This window comes from Apus apus, chromosome 6, assembly GCF_020740795.1.
Source record: "Apus apus isolate bApuApu2 chromosome 6, bApuApu2.pri.cur, whole genome shotgun sequence".
Lineage (NCBI taxonomy): Eukaryota > Metazoa > Chordata > Aves > Apodiformes > Apodidae > Apus > Apus apus.
The window spans coordinates 502,139-526,417 of NC_067287.1; the positions used below are offsets into that span (position 1 = coordinate 502,139).

At 45.9% G+C, this 24,279-nt stretch overlaps 1 protein-coding gene across 1 annotated transcript in view; it reads left to right on the forward strand.

Moving 5' to 3' along the window:
* Window positions 1–24,279, forward strand: part of ACVR1 (activin A receptor type 1) — a 55,314-nt gene that overhangs the window by 15,896 nt on the left and 15,139 nt on the right. Inside the window, exons 2-4 of the mRNA XM_051623194.1 lie at window positions 15,624–15,697; window positions 21,547–21,816; window positions 22,324–22,541. Coding sequence (XP_051479154.1) covers window positions 15,624–15,697; window positions 21,547–21,816; window positions 22,324–22,541 — 562 coding nt within the window. The remainder of the gene's footprint in view (window positions 1–15,623; window positions 15,698–21,546; window positions 21,817–22,323; window positions 22,542–24,279) is intronic.

A 24,279-nucleotide genomic window follows, 5' to 3' on the forward strand; every position in this document is an offset into this window, starting at 1 on the left:
AGTTCTGGAGATGTTTCTGGGTTTAATCAGCCAAGCGACATAGAAAAAGAATGTTTTTAAAGCACTGATCAATAATTCATGTATTCAGCTCTAATCTGCATGTTTGCTGGGCAGTGCTTGGCCCCACAAGGGGTGCCAGGGTGCCTGCCCTGTGGCTGGGAGTCCTGCAGGGGCACTGGGGTGGCACAGGCCTTTCCTTGGAGCTGGGGCTCTGGGGAACCTGCAGCCACCTCAGTGCTTCCGAGTGCTATTGCTTTTACGTAACCCTCCTTTCCAGAAAGGAAACGGCTAGTAAGTTAGTAGGTGCCTTCTGGAGCATTGTGTAGGGGCTGTTTGGTGTGTGCTCAGCAGCAGGTCCCTGTGAGGTCTCGCTGCCCTGCCGGCCCAGGGCTGGAGCGCTCGCGGTGCGGTGCCTGGCACTGACTGCCCTTCCTCTCCCTTCTGCTCGACGGGAGCGGGTTTCGTGGCTTCCCGCGCAGGGTTCTGTTAGAACTCTGCTGTTAGGTGGGGAAAGCTGCCACATGGCTTTTGCTTGTTCCTGAAATCATAGGCTTCATTCTGCTTGGGTCATTCCAACTGGTTGTACATGATGGTCAACCGAAAAAACCACTGCGTTGGGCAGCCCTTGAGCTGGGCTGGCAGAAAGCTGTCCTGTCACCGGAGCACCCAGAGCTGCTGGAGACGTGCCTGGTGCTGCTGGAGACGTGCCCGGCACGGGGACCTGCCTGGCGGGATGTGGGCCAGGTCTCCGTCAGGACTAGGTGTGTGTCTGTCGGGGGGGAAAGGCAGCAAACAAGGGGACAGCAGCTCTTGGGTGATAAGCCTTCTGTTAGTGGTTCATCAGTGCGATAATAGCTGGTTAGAAAATAACCAGTAGTCATGGCTTCTGTTAATTAACTACTAAGAATTAAATAGGTGTTGTTGGGAAAAACTAGTCTGTGTTTGTTTGGCACGACTTTCTCCAGGAAAGGCGGGTGCTAGTTGGTACATGCTCCATTTCTGTGCATGTCTGCAGCGTGGTTTTGTTTTTTCTCTGTATTGATTTTCATGATTCATTGAACATGATCTCAGCAAAAAGCATACTTAAATGACACTGGAGACAGCTGTCTGTTAAAGTGGGACATTTATGTATGCTGAAATGGCGCCAGGATTTTTTTCCATTACTTTATCAAGTAACACACACCAGTAATATTTCTTTGTTTAATTTCCTTTTCTAGGTCACTGGTGTGTCACCTTTGTTTTGCTTAAAGAGCTATGGTGAATTCTTACTCTAAACTTCTGTATCTGTTTTGTTCCTGTTATTTTTCTGATAATCCTTTTTGAGGTTATTTTGAAGGGACTTTTTTTCCCTCCCACTGGAGCTGTTTTGGAAGGTACATGTGAGAAATTTGGATAAAAGCAGAAAAGTGTAAAGCTCTGGAAGCTGATGTGTAGCTTTTTCCAGTTTTAATCTGTCTCTCTTCTTTGTATGGCAAGCTGAAGTTCCAGATGTTGCTTTGGCTTGGAGATAGTGAGTGGGGGAAAGTAAGCATTCTTAATGTTAACAGAGGCAGACTGGCTGCTTCTGTCCTGACAGGAAAATAGAGAGATAAAACCTCCATTAAAGGAGCATGTGTTGCCTAACTAGCCAATAAACCAGTGCCACCTTCACTGGAAATAAGTCCCATATAGGCCCTGATTGGTGCCAACTGCAAAAGGAGACAGCTGCAGAGGCTGAGAAGTAATACAGTAAATTAAACATTAACTTCCTTGGGTAGCAGAGGGGGTTTTGTTTGGGTGTGCAAATCCCCCCCTTTTTCAGCTAAGGTTAATTCTTAGCCCCCTTTCTTCTCCCTCAGCACGTGCCTTGGCTCCCTGCTTGCTTGCCTTCAGTAGGTGACTGGCTGTTGGGTGAAGGGGTGTCCATGGAACGTGTGCTCAGGGTCAGATGGTGTGGTGGCTCTGCAGTGCATCAGACTCTCATGCCACCAGTGTGGTGTTGGAAGCTCGTTGCTCTGAGCTCCCTTTGTTGCCAGCTGCAGAGCGGTTGAGATGTGTGTGTGCTGGATGCCTTCTGGAGGAAACTAAGCTGCAAGCTCCTCTTCTGCTCTGTTCCAAATGTGCTCCATCCTGAAATGCAGGCGTAAAGATCTCAGCCTCCTCTGGACAGCTTTGAGCCACGTGTGATAGCAGCAACTTCCAGTAAAGGGACCAGACTAAATCCACTCTGAAGCAAACTGCTGAAATGCTTTTTAGGAGTGTATGTGGTGGCCAGGAATGCAGTTCCTGTATTAGTCTGTAGGTTGTTTCTATGTATTCTATCCATTGTCCATGGTATGTTACATTGGATATATAAATATGCTGTGTCCTGTTCCTAACCTATTCCTCCTGTCAGGCTTCTTTTTAAAATGTACAAGCAGTTTATTTATAAGTGATTGCTGCAGTTCTGTTTATTTCCTCATCTTTTTTTCATTTTCTTTCCCCTCCCCCCCCCCCATCGTTGAGACTTGGAAATAACAGTTCCTGGTCAGTTCCTGCTTCCCCATCACCCGTCCCTTTCAGTGTGGTGCAGTTGTCCTTCAGGGTTTTTTGACTTCAGTGAGTAGCTCTTGTAAGAATGTTCGGTTTGCTGGCCTTATTTAATAAAGCTCAAAGTTAATAGTGCTGACACTGACTAAGCCAAGCTTGTTACAGCTCTTCTGCTCTCTGAAGTCTTGTCTGTTTGCTGCTTGGAATTGGGATAAACTTGTCCGTGTCAAAATTTGTGGTTTGGCTTTCTGTTTTGGGTGTGTGGGAGGGAACTGGTGTGTGTTGGTGTAAAAGCCTAAGGGATACCTAGGGTGTGTACAGTCTTAGCCGGCTGGACATGCATGCTAACATAGGCTGGGATTGTACTGATTGAACTCTTTTTGCCTTCTTTGTGTCTCAAAGGTGGGAGTAAGTGCCTGGAGCTGGCTGGCTGACCAGCTGTGGCAGTGTCAGCATTGTCTGACACCCCAGAAACACCATCCTTAGAAATCCTACTGGACTGGGCTTTAGGAAGAGCTTCAGAATAAATGGGCTGTTGTACGTGTTTGCTGGAGGAAGACACAGAAAGAAAATCTGGGTGTAGGAGACTCCTGCTGCCTACCTTTGTGCTGCTCTGCATTCCTTCCCTCGGCTGCCCGCAGGCAGCAGTGGGGTGTCTTGCTTATGTGGTTCATGATTCAAGCCAAGCCCAGATGTTTTCGTGCCTGGTCTGGCCTATTTTCTGAGAATAATTTTGGATGCCTCAGTCCATTTTCTTGTGGTTTCCTTAGTGTCTAGTCCAGCTGAAGCTAAGATGATTTCTGGTCTAATTGAATGCATGGCAGCTACTACTGTATCTCTGCAACTGTGTTTCTGCTAGCTTCAGAGCACTTGGAATTAGATCCACACTGGTGAGAAGCTGAGGTGGTTTTTTGTTGCTGTTTTTCTCTGGAAAGGTTTGCAGCGTGAAACTCAGAAGAGCCCTATCTTGTAGCCAGGAGATGGGTGAAAACTCAACAGATGCCTGTGGAGGCAGAGCTGGCCTTGCTGACTGATCTGGCTTTCCATTTCCACTGAGCAGCAATAACGACAGGGAAACCTTTTCATCCAGACTGTTGGACCTTTTCATCAGCATTATCATCTGTGCTGACAGGCTGATGACAATAACTACCTGGGGCATTAAAAAATGAGTTCCTTGTGCCTTTGACATTGCTTTTTTGCCCCTTTTGTGGGAACAGTGTCCATAAAGTGTTATTTGTGGGAAATATATTCACTGATTTAACTTGTGCATTCTTATCTTTGAGGAAAATGGCTTTATGCCAAATACTTGCTGACATTGAAGGACAAAGTGGTTTGGTCACCTCTGTATGACCAAGGGCTGCCTTCTATCCTATTAAGAATGGTCTCTTACTCCATCACTTCACATCAGTGAGGTGGGCTGTTGACCCAAAGCATATTTGGGTGTTTCCTTTGTCAGAAGCAGTTGGTGAAGGTTATCTTTGACTTGTCTTCAGTCTGTTACATTAACAATTGTGGCTGGATCCCCTCTGTGGAGATGCTGAACCTCAAAAATCACCAGTGGATGTATGGCATAAGCTTGTTGTCATCAAGAGAGCCTGGCTTAGTTTCTACATGTTTTTAAATGAGCTGCTTTTAGGTGGTCCTTTGTTCAGAGATCCAGAGCTGGACTTTTTTGTAAAGGGAATTTTAGCTTGCCTTCTACTTCCCATTTGCAGCTAGGAGTATGTGCAAGGTCAGCCATGGTAATTTAGCTTTTAAGTAGCAATTTGATTGATTGCTTTTGGCATCTGTAATAGCAATTAAAATAAAAGTCTGGGTGAATAGCTGAAACAGTTTTCTGCAGATATACCAGTACAGTCAGGTTTGGCAAGGCTATGTGAGATGTGTGAATTTGAAAGCTAACAGGTAAATAGGTGGAAAGGGAACACTTGTAACAGCTCTGGGAAGAAGTGTCAGAATTTGTTGTCAGAATTTGTTGTAAACCAGAGGTCCGTTTTTTAGACTGAAGGTTTTGTAGTATGGCAATGATGCAGGACAGTTGTGACTCTGAGCGGGTAGCTCCATTACCAGGAGGGACACAGGTGTTTGTGAGATCAAGACAGATGTGGCTAAAACAGCAACTGAGGAATGTCAGGACAGAATAATTTGGAAAGAAGGATCTCAAATTCATTTAGCATACAAGTTTGAATGTTAGTTGGGTTAGTGTTTGCAGGTGAGGCTGCCATAGGTAGGAGGTAAGCAGAACAGAGACCTGTGGTGGGGGCTGAAGAGCCTTATGAAGCCTGAGGTGAGAAAGGAGGATGTGTGGAGGGATTGGGAGCACAGCCAGGGGAAAGGATCGTGGTAGAGGGTGAGAGCAGAGGGTAAAGCTGTGGTGTGAAGAGTAGCACAAGTAAGTGACAGGGTTAAAGTTGCTGATCTTGGAGGGACAGAAATATGATCGGAGAGTTCTAGGGCAGAGAAAAAAACCCCAACTGTTCTTCACCTTTACTAGCTCCTTAAACTTGGCTTTGAGTTCCATTCATCTTAAAGCAGTGCCTGACCTGTGGTATGTTTCTAGATTTGATGAGGTGCTGTGGGCTGCTGGGCTGTAGTGTCCAATTTGCATAATGTCAGGGGAAGAAGAAAGGTTGTGGACCACCATGCCTGTGATATAATGTGGTTTTCTCTGTACTTTGTATTTAAGAACGAAATAAAACAGCTCTGGCCTGTCCAAACAGGCAAGACCAAATTGTAGAATATTGTTAAACTTCTGTGGTGGTGTAACATAATCTCTGAAGAATTTTACTTTCTTGTGCAGCAGGGTGTTTCCTTCTTTTTGGGATTACTAATTGCATTCAGCCTTTTGGACTCCAAAGTAATAGTTAATGAAAGCAACTGATGAGATGAAAGGCTGTTCAGCGACACGTGCCTGTGGAGTGTTAGGAGTCTGTTCTCAGTCTGATTGTTCTAAAAATATGCTGTTAATTTGCGTTTAGCTTCCTTTGGCTTGCCGATGTATTGAGCAGCGGAGCTTTAAGTGGAGCGCAAACCCAATACCTGACTTTTCAGGTCCCTTATCACTCCTGAGGAATGCGGCTTCATCCCAGGGAGCCCCGGGCAGCGAGCCGGGGTGTGCAGCCCCTCTCCTGGGGCCGGCGTGGCTGCTGCTCCCGGAGCTGCGCTTCCCACCCGCTGGCTCCGCTGCCCTGCGCATCCCGCTCTCCTGCCCTGCTCGGAGCTGCAGGAGTGGTGCCTTGACCTGCCCGACCGGCTGTGGCTGCTGGTCATACTGCGGTTACGTTCTTCTGCCGATGCAGTGGAATAGTTAACATTTTTTATTATTATTTTTAATCGCAATACCACAGATCGCGTTCTGGTTCGGGTGCTTGGGCTAAGGGAGGGGCATAAGTAGATTTGTGGGGTAACAGCTCTGAAAATAATGGCAGAGGCTCAGGTTTACCGAGGCAGGCAAAATCCCGCGGGGGTTATTGATGTGCTGATGAGGGTCCTCAGCAGTGGTGAAATACCAGCAGAGATAAGGGGTCACCCAGGTGTCCTGAGGCAGGCGGGGGGAGCTTCCAGCTCACCAACTGAGTTGGGCTCCCAGTGATCCAGCCTGATAACAGCAGAGGCTGAAAATAGAAACCATTCGCACCTCTTAAGGTCCCTGCCTGTGTGATAACACAGAACTAGACTGTAGAGAGACACTGCTTAATTAATACATTTGTAGGAGCTAGACTACATTTTTATCTTTCTTGGGTGTACCAGAGAGAGATGCTTTCAGTGCTGTTCACATCATATAATTAGACCCTAGCTTCTCTACTAAAAGAAAAAAAAATCAATCCAAAACCCACAAAAACACCTCAAGGTGAAGAAATGTGTAAAGAAAAAAAGAGGGGAAAAAGAGGGGAAAAAACCTTTTATTAGTGAGACTGAAGCTAAAGACTTGTTTTCAGAATATTTTTTTTTGTGCTGTCAGAAGTGTTCTGCAAGAAACTTCTAACAGGTAATCTATGTAATATTTAAATAGCTAATAAAAATCACTTAAAATCCTGATCTTTAAATACTAGTAATTGATCTCATTTAGAACATAACTTCATCTGCCTCAGTCTTTTGTTAAGATTATGATGCACTTCTCTGGAAGACTTAAAAGAAACTCTAGGAGAGGGCAGTGTGGGGGTATTTGGTATCTCAGTAGTGTGTACACAAACTGTGACACATCCTTGGGCTTCTTTAGGACTTGACATGCTGCAGTGTTTCTGGGTTCAGCCACACGTCACGATGTCTTTGACCACTGGGTGAAATTGCAGTGCAGAGATCTGCCATCCTGTCTTGCAGGCTGCCTTTGTAAACTTTCTTGAGGTTGATTGGGGTGTTTATTTTCAAGAGAAAATGCTATCTGGGGATGTACCAGCAGTTTCCTTTATGTGGTCTGGGGAACTGGCAAGGCCCAGCCTGCCAGGAGAGCTCTTTGGTGAACCAAGCCTGGATCAAGAGGGGGAGCTGGCAATGGCTTGACCAGAAGAAAGTGAGTAATAAAAACGGGAGCTTAGTGTTACACTAAAACCAAAAAGATCCTAGAGGAATGGTCTGATGAAAAGATTTCTCTACTTGGCAGATTGTTAGGGTTTTACTTCACAAAGTATGTTTTACTTGGAGGGCTAGGGAGGCAATTGTTAAGATCCTCCTGTCTGTCTTGCTAATTCCCTTGTGGGGACTGAAGATGTTTTCACTGTGATTTGTGTTTGTGGTGGGGTTTTTTGGCTCTTTTTTAAAGCACCCTCAGGTTTTGCTGCCCCGAAGGCCAGCAGTGTTCCCACCAGCTCTATGGTACCAGCACTGGCAGTGGTGCAGGGCTGGGCTCAGTGAGGACTGACTGATCAGTGGCCTGATCCGGCTCAGCCCACGGCCTTGTGGCCAGTGCAGCCAGGAGGAGGGGAAGAGCCTGTGTGGAGTGATGGCAGTGAGCTGAAGAGGGGGTTGGACAGCCAGGTTTCACTCTGCTATGGCCTGGATTGGTCCAGACTGGTTGTGAAATGTACCCTAATAAAACTTGACTCTGATCCTGTGTCAGCCTCAATGCCCTTTCTGTGCAGATGGGAATTAAGGTCAGTGTTTCTGCCCATACGTCTTGTGTTCACCACCTGTCAGGACAGACGTGCCCAGGATGTGATCTAAGCAGTGTCTGACAGGCAGCTGTGGAAGTGTGTTCCTCCCTGAACTCCTTCGTCATGTTCTGCACAGATAGGATCTTTAATAAACAAAGTATTGCTGGCTGGATGAAAGCAGGCCCTGACTCACAGAGGCAGACTCTGAGTACGTTAAAAGTGAGTAGCTGTCATTGTGTGTGTTTTGGGTTTGTGTGGTTATCTTCTATCTCCTGAAGAAGGCACAAACGGCTTTTACATACAATTTCTCATAATTTGTCACCTGAAAAAACATGTTTGGGTCTTACTCACAGTTGCAGGATAAATCCAGGTTTTCTGTTGAGATTAGAGTGAGTGTCTATCTTCATTGGAAGTTCTGTGCTGAGAGCTGGCAGCAGGTCCTTGTTTCTGAGAGAACAATTCTAGGGGAAAATGTACCATGTCTTGCAGCAGGATTGGAAAGGATATTTTGCCTGAGGCCCCAGCACAAATTAAGTCACCAGATGTTAATGGAAATTGTCTCTGCTTTGCATGGGCACTTGGAATGGTCTTAGCAGAGTGAGTGGTATCCCAGGTTGTCTACAGCTGCGAATTGTTTCTAATAGGGAGAACTTTGCAGCTGTGGATTGGATCCTTTTTCAGGGCAATTACAGAATGCAGTGTTCCCCTCTGATGGGATCTGTGTGCCATGCAATAATACCTGTGTAGCAATGAAATGCTACAGTCATGGTAAACTCACTGCGTTTGTTCAGTTGTGAAATATGTGAGAAGCCACAGTAAGTCCTGTACATCTGACTGTCTTGAACTGGTACCTCCCGGATGCCTGAGGCACATACATTGTGAGCTGAAGCTGTGGCACACTTGACTGTTCATATGCCTGTCTCATGAAACTGCTTGGAAGCTCATAGCTGTTGATTTGCCCATGTGAACAAGACCCTGTGCAGTGGCTCTGTGGACATGTGCAGTTGCACACCAAGCTTCCAAGGTTCTCCCAGCAGGGACACGACCAGTGACCCATACACAGGAGCTGAGTCAGAGGGCATTTTCAGGGGATGCTGCTATGTGCTGATTCTGCAGAGGGAAGCTGTTCCAAGGCGCAGTGTTAATCCCTGATAGCTACCTTCTGGGGAATTTTACTTACCCTGCCAGGCAAAAAATTATATGGAGAGATATGCATGTGGCTTCAAAGGCACCAGGAAGTTGCAATGTATATTGGGGTTTTCAGATCAATTAAGAAATGTCTGTGCTTGCTTCATCATTTAAGCCATCCACTGCCAGGTTGCCTAAGACATTCATATTGATGCAATACCTACACACAACACGATCTTTCACACTTCAGCTTTCTAGTGAGAAGCTCTCTCTTTCTCCTTAAAGACAGAGGTCTGCTGCCCACATACAAGGCTGTGAGTCCACCTGCTCACCAGCTGACTCACATGGGGAAGCTAGCATTATTTTTGGTCTCTTCTGTGCCCCTGCTCTGTTTGTTCTCTGGGATTACCCCTGTTCTGGGCACAGGAGAGCTCTGCCCTCCCCTCTGTGGAAGGAGTGTGTGTGTGTGCCTTGTGCCTTCCCCACCCGCTCAGGATGGACCTTGATGCAGCCACTGGTTCATTTCTTTGCCTAGGTAGCTTTTATCTCTTGGCTAAGTGGTTGTGTTGTCCCTCCATGTTGTCATGTCTGTCCCCCTAGCCCATTGTGAATGTTACTTATTTGTTGTCCTGTGGAATGCCATTGCTGCACTTGGTATGTCAGCTGGAACCTCTGGGTGACAGCATAGGCAATAAATGGATTCTTGTGTATGCCAGGAAGGAGACCAAACAGGGTTGTAATTCTGTGACACTCTTGCTTTCTTATCTCTTCCTTTTAAGAACCTGGGGAGATGCTCTTCATGAGCCTATAAGGAGTAGTTTTCATTACTTTTTACATTGTATTGGTTGTTTTCCTCTGGGTGGTTTTATTCTTACTCAACAGTGTTGTGGTTTTTGCTTTGTATGTGAGGAGAACCAGTACCTTGCATTCATCACCCCATCTCTTTCTATGGTTGTTTGAATCTGAGACATTCAGCCTTTCAAGGTGCCAATCTTTTGCACATTTTCTTGAGCCAAAGAGCATTGATGTGTGCATGAAGCAATGGAGCACTTGCAAGTGGATGCCAAACAGAGTTGGTGGCTGGTTTCCATTCTGCTGAATTCTGGCAACAAAGCTTAGATTTGGAGAAAAGAGTACCCAGGGTTGCCGTTCCGTGACATGAGGAATGCCTTTGTGTTCTGTCCTGAGCTTGGGTGCTAGTTTGTGAGAGTTTCAATTAAAAAAAAAAAGCAAAAGCTGTGAATTACTGCTTTTAAATGCACATCTTGCCTTCTAAAGACACAGCTATTGATGAATTTAGCTTGTGTGTGGCTATTGTGGATGGTAGAATTACAATCCAGTATTATGGATGTTTTCTTTTGATACAAATCTGGTGAGGTACATGCAAAATATGTACAGCCCTTGGGCTCTTGGCGGGCTGCCACCGGGACTGTCAGCGATAGCGTGGGTGCTTCTGATCTCATCAGAAAAGTCTGAACTCCTCTAATGGTTTGTGTTCCCATGTCTGTGTCATAGGGAGATGAAATGTAATCTGAAATTTCTTCACTAATTGGACTTGCTCTTTTGTCTGGCGTGGTCTTTGCTCTGGATCAGGGTGGTGGCATTAGAGACTCAAGGCAGTTTCCCAAAAGCCTGTGCTGCTGATTCGTGTTGTCCTTAACTCCTGGTTCTTGTTGCAGTGATTCTGACACTCCCAGCTTGGGTTCCGAGGTCTCTCTCCCCATGTTGCTGTTAGGCCATAAAGGAATGCTTTAGCAGGAGACAAATAGGTTGTTGTTGTTTTTTAGGAAGAAAATAAAGCAATTTATATTTGCTGTGAAAGTGTAAAAGATGAGGGTTTTCAGGGTAGAATCTTTAAAGTGTGGAGACTTGATCAGTACAAGCCACAAGAACTTTTAATTCTTTCATCTAAAACGACTCATTGTGATCTGTGTTAAACTGGGTGTCCTGACCAAGTATTATATCTGCTATGTGATATGCTTGTTATTGTTCACTTAGGCTTGGGCAGGCAGTTTGATGCCAAAGCTGGCTTTGGAGTAGATACCAGCCTGCTCTGGAGCTGGGTTCACCTCACTGGCTGCACTTCCTAAGAGATTTGTTTGGAATAAAATCTGCCACCTTAAAAAAGACTTTTCCATTGTGACCTTTAGGGAAGCTTCAGCTTTTGTAATTGTTTTTGTAGAAAAAAAGTTAAAACCAAATGATCTTCTTTCACTGTACCTGAAGTTCACCGGTGCTGTACCGGTGTGTCTGCAGGTAGGGAACGTAGTGCAGGTAGGGAACGTAAATGCAGGCGTCCCGGCCCTGCTCCCCGGGCCCTCTAGTGGCCTCTGCGCCTGGCACCGTGCTCCTTGGAGCTGCAGGCAAACAGTAGTGAAGGTCGGTGTGGCTAAGCAGGAAAATACATTTTGTGCATATTTTTGCTGTTGCTTTCTAGTTCGTCTTTCATCTGGATGAAATCCCAGTCCTTCCCTTTGGAAAGAGTTCTTGTACATTCGAACTCCAGATAGTAACTGGATGATTCTATGGTTTTAGGGATTGCCAGATGCATAGCAACTTGCTGTGGAGTTTTGTTAAAGAATGTTTTGTGCTTCATGTTAAAACTGGTATTTCTTTCTCTCTAAACAAGTGGTAAGTAGAAGAGACATGCTTGCTGGTGTCACTAGAACCAGGTTTTGATTCTAGTGAAACCAAAACACAACATTGTTCCAACATTTTGGAACAGGTCATGTAGAGAAGCTGTGGCTGCCTCATCCTGGAAGTGTTCAAGGCCAGGAAGTCATTTTTTAAGCAATGGAAACACGACTTTTAAAGTTGTCCCCTGCTACGTGTGCCGTTTGCACCTGAGACAACCTGAAACTGAAGGAGAGCAGGAGCCTGGCTGTGGTGTTGTGTGTGGTGGCTGTGCCCTAGCTCAAGGGGTGCTGGGGGGGTGCCAGTGGCTGACAGCAAAAGCCAGAGCAGTGTCTTGGAGCTGCATCCCCACCCCAGCACCTGTGGGAGCTCTCGAGTGGGGCTGGCGCCCGGGGGAACCCTGGGAAGGACTTTCCAGCTCCCTGTCCCCATGTCCCCATGCCTGCCTTGCAAGCGTCGTGCTCCCCAGGCTTATTTTTACTGCTGATGTGGGAGGTGTGGCAGACGGGGCATAGGTACCTGGGCAAAGTGGGAACCAGCGAGGGGTGGCCTCGGCTCTGCCCCTGCTCTGGCAGAGTGCAGCTGTCCCAGCAGGGACTGGGCTGGTGCTGGGAGCAGACCTGCCTGATCCCGTCTGAAATGTGCTCTTGTCTTAGAGCAGGGTTAAGGGCTCCCCGTGGTTTTAATATAGTGAAAAGTTGTAGTTGTGATTTTTAATTTTTAGAGTGGATGCACCAGCTCTCGTAATTTTTGAAGGAAAATCGGTGTTTTGCAAAGATTGGCTCCTGACTCCTTCCCTCCTCTTGTCTCCGGCCCTAGCAGACCCAGTTGGGGTGGTGCAACTGGGCTGTGTGGGTGGTTGCCAAAAGCCCCAGAGCTGGGCCGGGTCTGCACAGGCATTTTATTTGTGCAGGATTTTATTTGTAGATAGGTACACACAGGGTGGGTTTTTTATAGGCTCTTGTAAGTATGCGCAGCACTTCTCAGTGAAAGCAGACAAAATATTCTTTGAGGCTTTTGGGAAAATGAATGTCTAGAGGAACCAAGTTTCATAGAAATGGGGTTTAAAATCTTAGCATTTGGCTTTGTTCCTTGAGAGGACCATGCATGCTGTAAAATGCGTAAAGTCTGTTAATAGTCTGATTTTGGTTTTGTTTGCATTTCTATGGGAAAAGTCTGTTCACAGATGTAACCCTACCGAAGAGGCTTGCATGAACAGCAGTTGCTCGCTGGGCAGGGCTGAATGCAGGCTGTTAGGCCTTTTCATAGGCATGGGGAAGCCCTTTCTGGCCCACGGGACTGGGATCAGGGCCTGAGCAGCCACTGGCCCAGCTCTCACCCGTGGGTGGCTTCCCTGGGGTGTGCACACCACTCTAGCAGCCTTGTGCCAGGGGGGTGCCAGCCTTCTTGTGTTAGACACTGAAACACATAACAAAAGCTTTGGGTCCAATTTCAATGTGCTACTCAGTGAAGTCATTGTGAGTGTTGTCAAGAGGAATTCTGGACAGTGTTTTGGATAGTGGATCAAGAATGGCTGTTACCCTGGTTTTGTGGCTTTTTTCCTTATTTGAGCCCTTTGGTGAGGACGGGTAAAAATCTCCCTACTGGTTGATGAACAACCAGCTCAACCTGTGCTGGCTTTTGCCTGAAGATGGGGGCATGGGGCATGTGGAATTGGAGCATGGGGAGCTGATTTTAGCACCCTGAGTGTGTTACAACTTCCTTGTTGAAATGGGGAGTAGTCACCATGGGCCAGCTCTTATGGGAGGCTGTTTGCCTCTTCAGGGGGCTGCACTTTGCATTTCCTTTCTCTTCCTCCCTCTGAGAAACACAAGGCAAGGGCTTGTGTGTATGTGATATATTTACTTATTTATTTAAGGGAATTAAAGTCTTTGAAAAAAAACCCCAACCAGATAGGTACGTGCAGCTTGCAGTATTTTCCTGGTTTCCATACTGTTGTCTGCTTCCTGTGTCTTAAATTCCTCCACTCTGTCCTGGTCACATTCCTGGTGTTCAGCCTCCCTTCCTGGCAGGACCCAGCCGAACCCCTTGCGGGTTCCTCTCCAGCTCTGCTTGCTTCAGCCTGGTGGGACAGGAGGAAGGGCTGAGGTTTCCAAGGGTGGGAGGCCAGGCAGATGGTTGGGTGTCTGGAGAAGGGGGAGCCCTGCCGTGGGGATCTGTGAGCTGACGTGTGGCATGGGAGAGGGTATGGTGGCTCCTCAGCATCAGAAGACAGTGTTGCTTGTTAATTGGGCACCGAGGCTGCAAGCAGGAGCTACAGATCTGTAGGAAGCTGGCAACCACTCTGCATGTTGGCAGCATGCTACTGTCTAACATCTTAAGCCCCTCTGTGTTGTTAAATTCACTCTGTCTCTTGTAGAGCCCTTTTTCCATGTGCTGGGTGTCCCTGAGGGCTTTGGTGCCTGTCCCAGCCGGGCTCAGCCTGCTCCTCGGCTCCAGCCTCCCTCAGGGCCGGCTGGCTTGCCCAGCTCTGCTGCGGCTGGCAGCCTTAAAATCAAAGTGTTCTGCCTCTGCTCTTTGAACCATGGCTGTGTTGAAAGAAAGAGGGCACGTCTCAGGAGCCACCTCTGTCTGGACTTGCCGAGAGTTCCCGGTGTAGAGCCCAGGGAAGCGCTGGTGCCGGCTGTTGGGGCGCGGGGTGGCTGCGCAGGACGGGACCGCTGGGCTGACCTGCAGCATTAAGCAGCTAGCGGTTCCCTGGGATAGCTTTCTTCTGCTTTAAACTTCCTGAATCAGATTGTTCTTATGTATAACTTCATTTCATCCTGTTTCCAGCATAACTGCGGGGGGTTAAATATTAGCATTTACTAAGTGTGCACTGACGTGTGTGCCAAACAGGGTCAGGAAAGGTACTTGGAGAATGGATGCTTGAAAGTGGGGGTTGTGGCAAGTGCTGCCTCAGCCTTTCTCTAAGGACAAAAACTTGGAATCCTTGGGTTCAGAATTTTTTTATCATTTTAACTGGTGGTGAGGCAATTACTGAAATGTTTCGCATATTCTGCAAAACAGGTCTGTGTCAGGACATAAATAAAGAAGTAAATGGCTTGGTGTTCATCACTGAGCACTTAAGCAGCCTGCTAATGACTTGAAAAGGCAGCAACAGGAGATACCTGGAAAAATGGCAATATCAAATTTATTTTCAAGTTTCATCTGCTTCACTAGAATTAAATCTGAAAAATGAAGACAAACACTTACACATAAGAATGGCAATGACTCAGTGCCTTGGTCAAGGAGAGAAACCTTGTTTTGCACATACCACTCGGTGCTGGTTTTAACTGAAATGTTATGGTATGTGATTAAGCCAGAGAGTCTCTATAGGAACCAGGTAGTACAGGACAGACAAGCCCTTCCAAGTCACCCACCACTGCTTATTAGGTTAAATCCCAATGAAGGTTGACTGTAGTTAAAATCTGTTCCTTGGTAATAGCGATCCGTTAAATGCAAGTTTAAGAAACTGCAGGAAAGTTTCTTTTCAGAAGTCTGTTAAATAATCCTTATTTCTCAGTAAAAAGTGGAGCTTTTATTTTCTTATAAAGATCAAGTGTCTTGGAAAAGATTTGAAGTACACAAGAGAATTCACTTCATTCACTGTTTAGAGGGAGCACGTGCCTCTATGGGTTGGCTGCAAACAGCCTGAGTTTTCACACAAGCTGTAGTTGCTGATTTTCAACAGTGGGGCAATGGAGCTGGGCCCTTGAAAGGAAAGCCTTTGGAAAACAAGCTTCAACTGGTCGATGACTCCTCCTGAGAGTGCTGTCTCCCTTAAATACATCTGGGTCTCTTTCTTGCCATCCAGCAGCTGTTTCTGCTGGTTAAAGAAAGCTGTTCAGTTTTCAGGTTGAGATCTCTTCTGTTTCCCCTCAAAGCCCAAATAATCCAGTTTTACAGACCTTTTCAGCTCACAGCAATTTTAACTTTTTAATACCTGGTTGAAAGAACATAGTGTTTTACATGCCTGCTTGTTACTGAAAGGATTCATCTTTTCCTACTAGCATGCTTCTGTATATGCACTGTAGTTGGACATGGTTTCTATGACTTAAAAAAAAATCAGATTTAAGAAGTTGCAGTAAAGAATGAATTTTCTAAATGAAGGAAATTACTTGGGAAACCAATCAACCTGGTTGTTCTATATTTTATAAAAGGAATTGGTGAAATGTTGCCAAAGACTGATTTTTGGGGTGGTTACTTTTTAAGACAACAGTGAAAGTGTACACAGCTCTCACATCTCTTCTCTTTCTGCAGCTCTGCAATGGTAGATGGAGTTACGATTCTTCCCGTGCTGCTGCTGCTGGCGTTTCCTTCCCCGAGCTGGCAAGGTGAGTGAGGTGGGTGGTGCTGCAGGAGCTCTGCTGCTGGAGGAGCCGGGGCTGAGCACCAGCTCTGCTCTCGGGGCTGCCTGGCTCAGCTCCATGGCACCCTGCTCCTTCGTGAGCTGGCAGCACAGGCACGTTCCTCTCGGGAATTAGATGTTTGCTTTTCCCTTTCAGGTTTCTTCAAAGGATATTTGTTGCCCATTTATGTATAGAATTTATAGCATGTGTGGTGGGCATGGGTCTTGCCAGGGCCTGGGGCAGGAAATAGGAAACCTTATTTGAATGGCAAATAATTGAGCTGTGTATCAAGTAGGTCTCTCTAGCCCTCTAGCTGAGGTGCAGTAGTGTTGCTTGAGTTCTTAAAAGCAAAGCTTTTTATTTTTTCTCTGGGAAGGCTCTTTTGAGTATTTAGTGTGGTGTTAAACTTTTCCATGATTGATGCAGTAAGGTCTTTGGATATGGAAAGTGGCTTTTTCATAAAAGGTTCACGCAGTTGTGGACACCTAAAGGCGTTACGACGTGCAGCACGTGTAAGATTCGCCTCAGCAAAATGGGAGAAGGGCATTTCAACTGCCATGGAGAGGCAGGAATGGTTCATTTGGATGTCTTCTGGATGTTTTGGGAGATGACCTCCTGAAAGATGCGTACTTGCTACTTAGCAAACACCCTTTAAAAATGTTGAATAAAGATTTTCTGTCAGTAACTTGGTTTTCTCCATTTTAAGTGACTTGAGAGGTGTATCTAGTGTTCATTATGACATCTGTGCTCTTCTGTATTTACCTGTGAAATCTTTCTGAACTGCTCTGCTGAAACACATTTTCTAATGTTGATGCAAGTAATAGAAGGCAGAGTATATTGAATGGACTGTTAGAATGGATGGTGAAGGGTGAAGATTAAAAATCTGCGGAGGTCTGGTAATTGACTTTAGTCATGTTTATGAATAGGAAATTGAGACAGAGTTTGAACAGGGAGGAAGGCTGAATGAATGTTTGTGGAAAGACATAAAAATGCTAATACTATTAATCCAATATTATCTTGAAATAAGGTTTGGTGCAGTTACCACACCATACCTTCTTACCACTCTTCCAAGTGCAGCTATCTACTTTTCAAAAATGTTTTTTCAGCTTTCAGAGCTGCTCATATTAAGAGTCTTAAAGTTAAACCACTTGCCTTTCACATCCTTAACATCAAGAGCAGTAGATGGAGTAGGGAAAGGTGGATGTCAAAAGTCTGCATCTCCAGTTAATTTCTCTCCCTCAGTGTGTGCAGTCAGATGCTGGCACTGCTTGTGCAGGGCAACCCACAGAGCAGCACCACCAACCCACCCTCCCTACCAAAACACCCTGTGGGCGTTCAGGCTTAGTTGTGTGACCTGACTCTGCTTTAAAAAAGGAAAGTAGGTCCTAGGGATTAAACGTTGAAAATATGTCAATAGGTAAGTGATCAGCAAGAGGAGAGTGGCTAAATCCGTGCGTGGTGCTAGGAGCCAGCAGCCTCTGCTTGGGCTGAGGTGAAAAGCCTCGAAGCACAGAGATGTGCTTGGAGAGCACACCTTAGAGATGCTATCACAGATCAGTCCATTTCCTTTCACTGGGATTTGGACCAGGCTGTTTTTTTGCTGGTTTTGGGATTTTTTTTTTTTTGAGATTTTTTCATTTTTGATAGTGAAAAATGCCTGAACATACCTTCAGCCAGCATTCAGGGACAGACTACTTTTGCATTGCCACTAGGCTTCAGAAGATGAGATTAAACAGGATTTTAAAAAAACAACCCAAAAAAAATCAAACACTGTGTAGAATTTTAAGAGCAGAAATACATCTCTTCCCTGCTTGAGTGTCCAGAAAATCCTTTTATCCTGAAGGCTTACAGTAGCATGTGCTTTATGAGCCCATCAAGTGGGGAAAGAGGCTTCTCCTCATTTCTCAGGAAGCTAAACCCTGACTTAAAGCAGAGCACTTTGTAAATGCTGCAATGCCTGTGCTTAAAAGGGTGAGGCTTGTCACTTGCTTGTGACTCTGCCCAAGCTCTGTTTCCTGATCTCATGGCAGTGTTGGGAGCGTGGAAGCCTAGGCAAGTGGTTGAGTCACAATCCCTAGAAGTGTTCAAAAGACATGCAGGTGTGGCACTTAGGGACATGGTTTTACTGGTGGACTTGGCAGTGCTAGGTTTATGGTTGGACTGGATGTTAAGAGTCTTTTCCAACATAAATGATTCTGTGATTGTTATTATGGCTGTTGTGTAATGCCTGTTACTGTGTGCATTGAGAAAGGGAAAGTAAAACTCTGAATGGAGTAGTCATCTCTCCAAATGCCTATTGTACTTGCTATTTTGATTGAAAGTGAGTTGTTCCGCTAACTGTGAAGAGCTCACATCAAAATTAGTATGTCTTACCAGAGGCATATGTAGTGCCTTTCTCTTTGGAGAGAAGAAGTTTGGTATTTTTCCCAAGCCGTTAACCATGCTTACAGTCTGGGAATTTGATACAAAATATGCAGTAAAGCTGTCTAGATTGGTCATTGGTTGTGTGAAATAAACTTAATATTAAAGTATATAACTTGATTTTGTTTCCTTAAACTTGTGTTCTCAGGATCTGTGGGGTGGGGAGGGCTGGGGCCTTGTCCCCTGTGGTCCCCAAGAGGGCTGTACACTGACTGAGATGTGAAGTGTCCTGTTCTGTTGAAATACCAAGATAATTGAAGTCAGCACTCTTACTTGTTGATTTTCAGAAAACGAATAAGTAAACAAAATAGAGGAGCTTCAATTAGACACTTTTGTAATAATGAATAAACTAGTTCACGGGAAGTTAATGCAAATCTATCTCCTTGTGTGGCAAGTTAGATTTGTGTGTGTGTCTGTGCACAATAATACAGGCCAGAAGAGCAGCAACAAGTCTGTATTAAGAAGCAAAAATACATGCAGTGAACATGTTTAGGTAATGGAAGTATTTTTAAGCTTGGCTTCTTGCCTGTGTATGCTGCCTGACTGCTACTTGGGTCATTGGTCTGACAGCCCTCCATGCCTGGAGCTGCTGTTGAGCAGGTACCTCTGAGCGTGTGTGTCTGGGGGAGCTGATCTGCTTCAGCCATGACCTCTTGCTTGGCACTGGCCCATGGTAATTGCTGGTCACATCTGTCCTACTGTGGACAAGGTCAAGCTCTGCCTCTGCTAAGGGTTCACTCTGTGCCAGCAAACCTGTGCTTGGCAAGTGCAGTGGGTGTCACTGTGGGGAGCTATGGCTGGAGTCTCCAGCCCTTGGTAGCTGGCTTTGTGTCCAGGGAGCCTGCTCTGCAGGGCAGCACAGTGCTCAGCCCGTCTGGCTGCTCCTGAGCTGCAGCTCTGGCTCAGCTGGTGCCCTGCAGCAGCATGGGAGGGCACCTCCTGGTTCTGCAGCCTGAATAAGCCTTCCTCTCTGGGGACAGCTCAACCTGTTCTATAAGTGAGGGAGGCCCTGCACCAGTGTCAGTGAGGGAAGGGCTGGCTGGTATATGGTGATGTACCATGGAGCTGGAAAACCCCCTGGGTAAGGAAAGGAGCGGTTTGGGTCTAAGGAATAGTAACAGTGCTGAAGGAGTGTGTCTCTTTGTCCAAGCCAGGCATTTTTCACCATAAAAGTTTCCTTTTTACAGCATTGGTCCTTATCAGGATCTGCAGCAGTTCACATGTAATGAGCCAGTGTTGCTCTGCCTTCATGCTCTCTTACATGGATCCACAGCCTGTGTGCCCTGGTTGCTTGCTCTCCCTGCCTTCAGACTCGCTGTCCTCTCCACACACAGGTCATATCTTTGGAGCTGCAAGGCCTTACTTTGTTGTTTGTGAGGGATGGAAAGTGTGCTCTGCATGGGCTGGTCAGCAGCCCTGCGACTGCACAGCCAGCCCATTCTGGGACTGCAGAGCTCTTCCAAGAGATGGCACACAAAGGGAGGTGGTTTTCTGCCAGAACTGCACCTCTGGCTTGTGTGAGGTTTGATCAGTCTTGAGGGGTCTTTTGGTCAAGAGAAGGGAAGCATTAGGCTGGATCATGCTGCAGGCCAGATGAATTTTTGCTGTAGACTTGGTATGACTCTCAGGGTAGGCTGGTTATCGTACTCTGCAGAACAGCTATTTCTGCTCTTGATTTATAGCTGAAATGGCTGTTTCTGCAGCCTGCAAACCTCCTTAGCTGAGGCCTCACAGGCCAGTGATTCTCAATGACAACAGAAATGTCTTGCTCACTGGTAGGGATTGAAGTCCTTGCTGCCAAGGGGCTGTCTAGGGAAGGCTGTCGATACATACCACAGGTACAGCTCTTGTACTCTTTAGGCAGGTCATGACCATGCCTTGGGAGAAGTCCCTTGCAGGTCTCTGGCTTTGAATGTCTTTGTCAGTTCTAGATGAAGGGCTTGTGTGTTACGGTACCAGTTGTATTTTACTGCTGCTGTTGTGGGAGGAGAAGGAACAGAACTTTGATTGTAGGAATGTTTGGCATAACTTTTTAAAAAAATAAAGTTCCACAAAGTTAGCAAGTTATCAGTAGGTACATGTATGACTGGGGTTGTGTATATCAGTACTTGAAATAAATGTGCTAGATGCTATCTGAGTTCAGGATTCTTTTCCTAATTTAGTTTTATTCAGTGGTTCAAAAATGGAAAATTATATTTGTGTATTTGTTCATTGTGGGAGGAGGGGTGGAAAACAAACTGAGTTATATTCCCAGTGGGCAGCCCCTAATGATAGGCTTGAAAAAGGCCAACACGTGGTATGCTCAGCTGCTATTTTAGGAGCATTACTGCATTTGTGGCTGGAAATTTTTCCTGTGTTTTAGAACTGCAAAAGTGAATGTAAATATGAGTTAAGTTGCTGTGTGTGTGTGTGTGCGCATGGGGTGCATGTGACATAGAGCAGTGACTTGTGTCAGTGACTGGGCCTCTCTGCTCAGCTCTCTGTGGATGTGTATGGCTGTCTGTCTACCACCACAGGCACCTGTATTTCCCAGGATATGGAAGAGCCTCCAGTGTTCTCCATCAGCTAGTTGAGAGTGGTGTTCTTCCCTGCAGAGACCAGAGTGACCCAGTGCTGTGCTCAAAGGCATGTGCTGTTCCTGAGGCAGCAGTGTGTGTGATCCCTGAGCAGGCAGAGTGGGCTTTCCCCAGCTGGGGATCTCTGGACACTGCTGAGGATATTTAGAAGTTCAGTTTCCTACTCTGCAGACTCTCTTAAAAATTCTTTCCTTTACTTAGCTGAAGAATCTGGAGTTGGAAGGGAGGTGTTGTACCTGCTGACAGTGTGTGCTGCTTCTTCTGGCTTTATTCTTTGTGTGGTTGCTCAGACTTGCAAGGCTTGTCCTCTTGGGAAGGTTGGCCCAGATTTACTTTTCAAGCAAGTTAGTTAAACCCACTAGATCCTGTGTAGTAGACCTGGTCCTGTTCACTCTAAATTTAAATGACCTTAGTTTGATTTAGTTAAAGCCATTTCCAGAATGCTTGAGAATAATATCCATGTAGGAATGTGATATGATATAGTAAATCTGTTTTAAGTTTGCACTGTTAGCTTTTCCCCTCTGGTGTCCCTCCCGTGCTGTGTACCACAGCAGTGTCTGTGAGGGGGGATGTAAAATGTACTGAGCTCTCCCAGTTTGAGTACTGGAGTGGGCAGGTGTGGCTGGTAGTTCTTTGATACAAGCTCCTGTTTTTGTCTGCTGAAACAGCTAAATTAGTATTGTTAGCTCCTACTTGGTGGTTCTTCAGCACTAGGTGCAGTGTAATTTCTTCCCTTCAATAGAAGGTTTTCTTGTCCTGTGATTTCATTATCTCTGTATAGCTGAACCTATCAAGAATATGATGGTGTTTTTTCCCCAACTCTGGATCCTTTTACAGATGATGAACTGAAGCTCAGTACAGTACAACACTATGAATGTGTGTGTGAAGGCATGTCCTGTGGCAATGGAGATCGTTGCAAGGGCCAGCAGTGTTTTGCTTCCCTGAGCATTAACGATGGTGCTAAAGTTTACCAGAAAGGCTGCTTCCAAGTCTATGAACAAGGGAAAATGACGTGCAAAACACCTCCGTCTCCTGACCAAGCTGTTGAGTGCTGCCAAGGATACCTGTGCAACATGAATATCACTGCACAGTTGCCCTCTTCTAAAGGTGAGAGGTTAATTAATAAAGAGTGGATTTCGAGAGTAAAAAAAGAAAGGTTTGGCTTTCATCTGATGTGATGGGGGTGAGATGGCTTCAGTGCTAGCAAAAGTCAGGGTTTCATCAAGGCAGTGAGGCCCTTTCTGCTTGGTTCCCTGAGCCCCACTGGCACGCATCTGGGGGCAGCTTGAATGATCTCCCTTGCTGGATGAATGGCAGGGGTTGAAGCACGCAGGCAGGGTCAGGTCTGGGTTCCCACCTGGGAGGGAGCTGCACGGCAGAGGTGGGTTCTGAAGGGCCAGGGTTGTTCTGGCAGCTCTGCAGCAAGTCCCTGCCCTGCCCCCCTTTGTGTCAGTGCACAGTCATGGCTCTGGCTGTCAGAGCCTCTCGTTCAGACTAGGTGGTACCAAGTTAAATGTTGGTGTCAGAGCTACTAGTTTTAAAGACTTTCTCTGGGAATTTGCAAATTTATTTTCTTCTCTCTTTTTCTCTTTTTCCTCCCCTCTGCTTTCCAAGGACAAACCTTTCAAGGAGATGCTGCAGGTTACAGCGTGGAAACACTAATCATTGTTATACTGGCTCCTGTGATAGTGTTGATAGTTTTTTCTGCAGTAGCTGTGCTGATCATCCGGAGAATACAGAAGAACCACATGGAGAGGCTCAATTCTAGGGATGCAGAGTATGGCACCATTGAGGGACTCATTGCATCGAACGTTGGAGACAGCACGTTGGCAGTAAGTAACTTGTGTGTATGGGGAGAGTCTGTGTGAGTGTCCTGCACTTCAGACTGCCTCCTGTGCCCTCCAGACATGGGTCACTCCACATCAGTAACAGCCTTCAGCTGCCAGGGGATGCCACTTAGTTTCAGGACTTCTGTGGTGACATTCTTGCGAAGCTGCAGTTTACATGAAATACAACCAAAAGACAGCTTTTGCAAGTACAGACCCTTTGGCCTTGGTGAATCATGGGAGTTTTGTTGGTAGAAGAATGGTAGGAATTTTAAGAAATGAGAATCACTTACTTAAAATTCAGTTTTTAAAATGTGTTCTTGTTCTCCAGTCTCTGGAAAAGAAAATGACATGGGGAAGTGTTTCCTTTTGAAAGACTTAGTGTGTCTTACCCTCTCACTTGGGCCTAGACAGAGAGAGTGTTCCCAGCAGCTTTCCCGTGTTTTATCTAAACTGAGCAAGTAAGGCTTCACAGGCAGCTTGAGTGTCTGTTCCTGAAACCAATGCAAAGAGGAGAAGTTTTCTCCTTGTGTTTCTAGTATAAGATCTCTTCAACATTAAGAGGCTGAAAAATGTTTTCCATTTTGGTGCTTAGCCACCATCATGTGCTTTCACTGCAGGGTTGAAAAGTGGCTAAAAAAAGAGTCCAAAACAAATATTTAAAAAAATAAGCTACTGAATATGTTGACTGGCATTTTCTTTCTGTGTTTTGAACTGTTTCTCTCTGTAGGAGAGAGAAACTGAAATGGGAATCTCTGTAAGTGAGGAATAGCCTTTGATATGTTACTTAGAAAGTGTTGGTCACCATGAGTTAGGGAAACAGGTTTGACGTGAACTTACTGGTTTTGACGTTAAGCATATTTTTTAAAAAAAATTATCCAGGTAAGGAAGTCCCTGAGCTGAATGTGTTTGGAGGCTGGGAGAGCATTAGAGGAAAGTGTCATGTATGTTAAAGTATTCCCATGTTTGCTCTAATTCCCTCCACTTCTCGTATCCCAGTATTCTAATAACCCCAGTGCCCCTGGATGCTTCCGTATGTCTCGTCCTCCTGTGTGTCTGCTGGCCCAGCTCCCTCTACTTGTAAAGCCCTGAAAAAGGGCATTGCTTTTGGGTACAGTCAGGTACAAGGTACTGATCTAGAGGGACTTTGGGGTGGCCACTCTAATAACAACTTTTGGCTTTTAAATGCCAGCTTCCTTAGTAAGAGGGAGCAATGGAAGCTGCCTCCCTCTTGGAGCTTGATGTCCAGGCACACATGTAACTGCAGGATGGAGTGTGGTGCAAGCTGCAGCAGTTTCCTGGCAGTTTTGCTTCAGCTTGGCCTATATTGACTATAGTTGTTCAGCTTTTTTTAAAATGCCTTTGGCTCCATTTAATTAGTCCACAGGCTTGATTCTGCTTTACTGTTTTAAAAGAGCCAGTTTTGGTGTTGTTCACCATGAACTAGCATGTGTGCAACTGGTTATCTGTCTTTTTAGCACTGGCTTCCAGCTTTTACTAGCTGTTATCTCTTATCAGTGCCAGAGCACTTCCATTCCATTTGCAAACCTTTTGCACTTTAAGTCATTTAATGTTACTTGGAAACGGTGGTAAAGGCTGAGAAGAATAAATCAAAAGTCTTTTTAAAAGAAATTTGAGAAGTTGCAAACTGTAAAGGCCTGGTCTAATGGAGTTGTTTTGTTCTCAGCTGTCAGACCCTCTTAGCTTTATGATTGCAGTGCCTCTGCTGTGCCCCTTGAGTGCT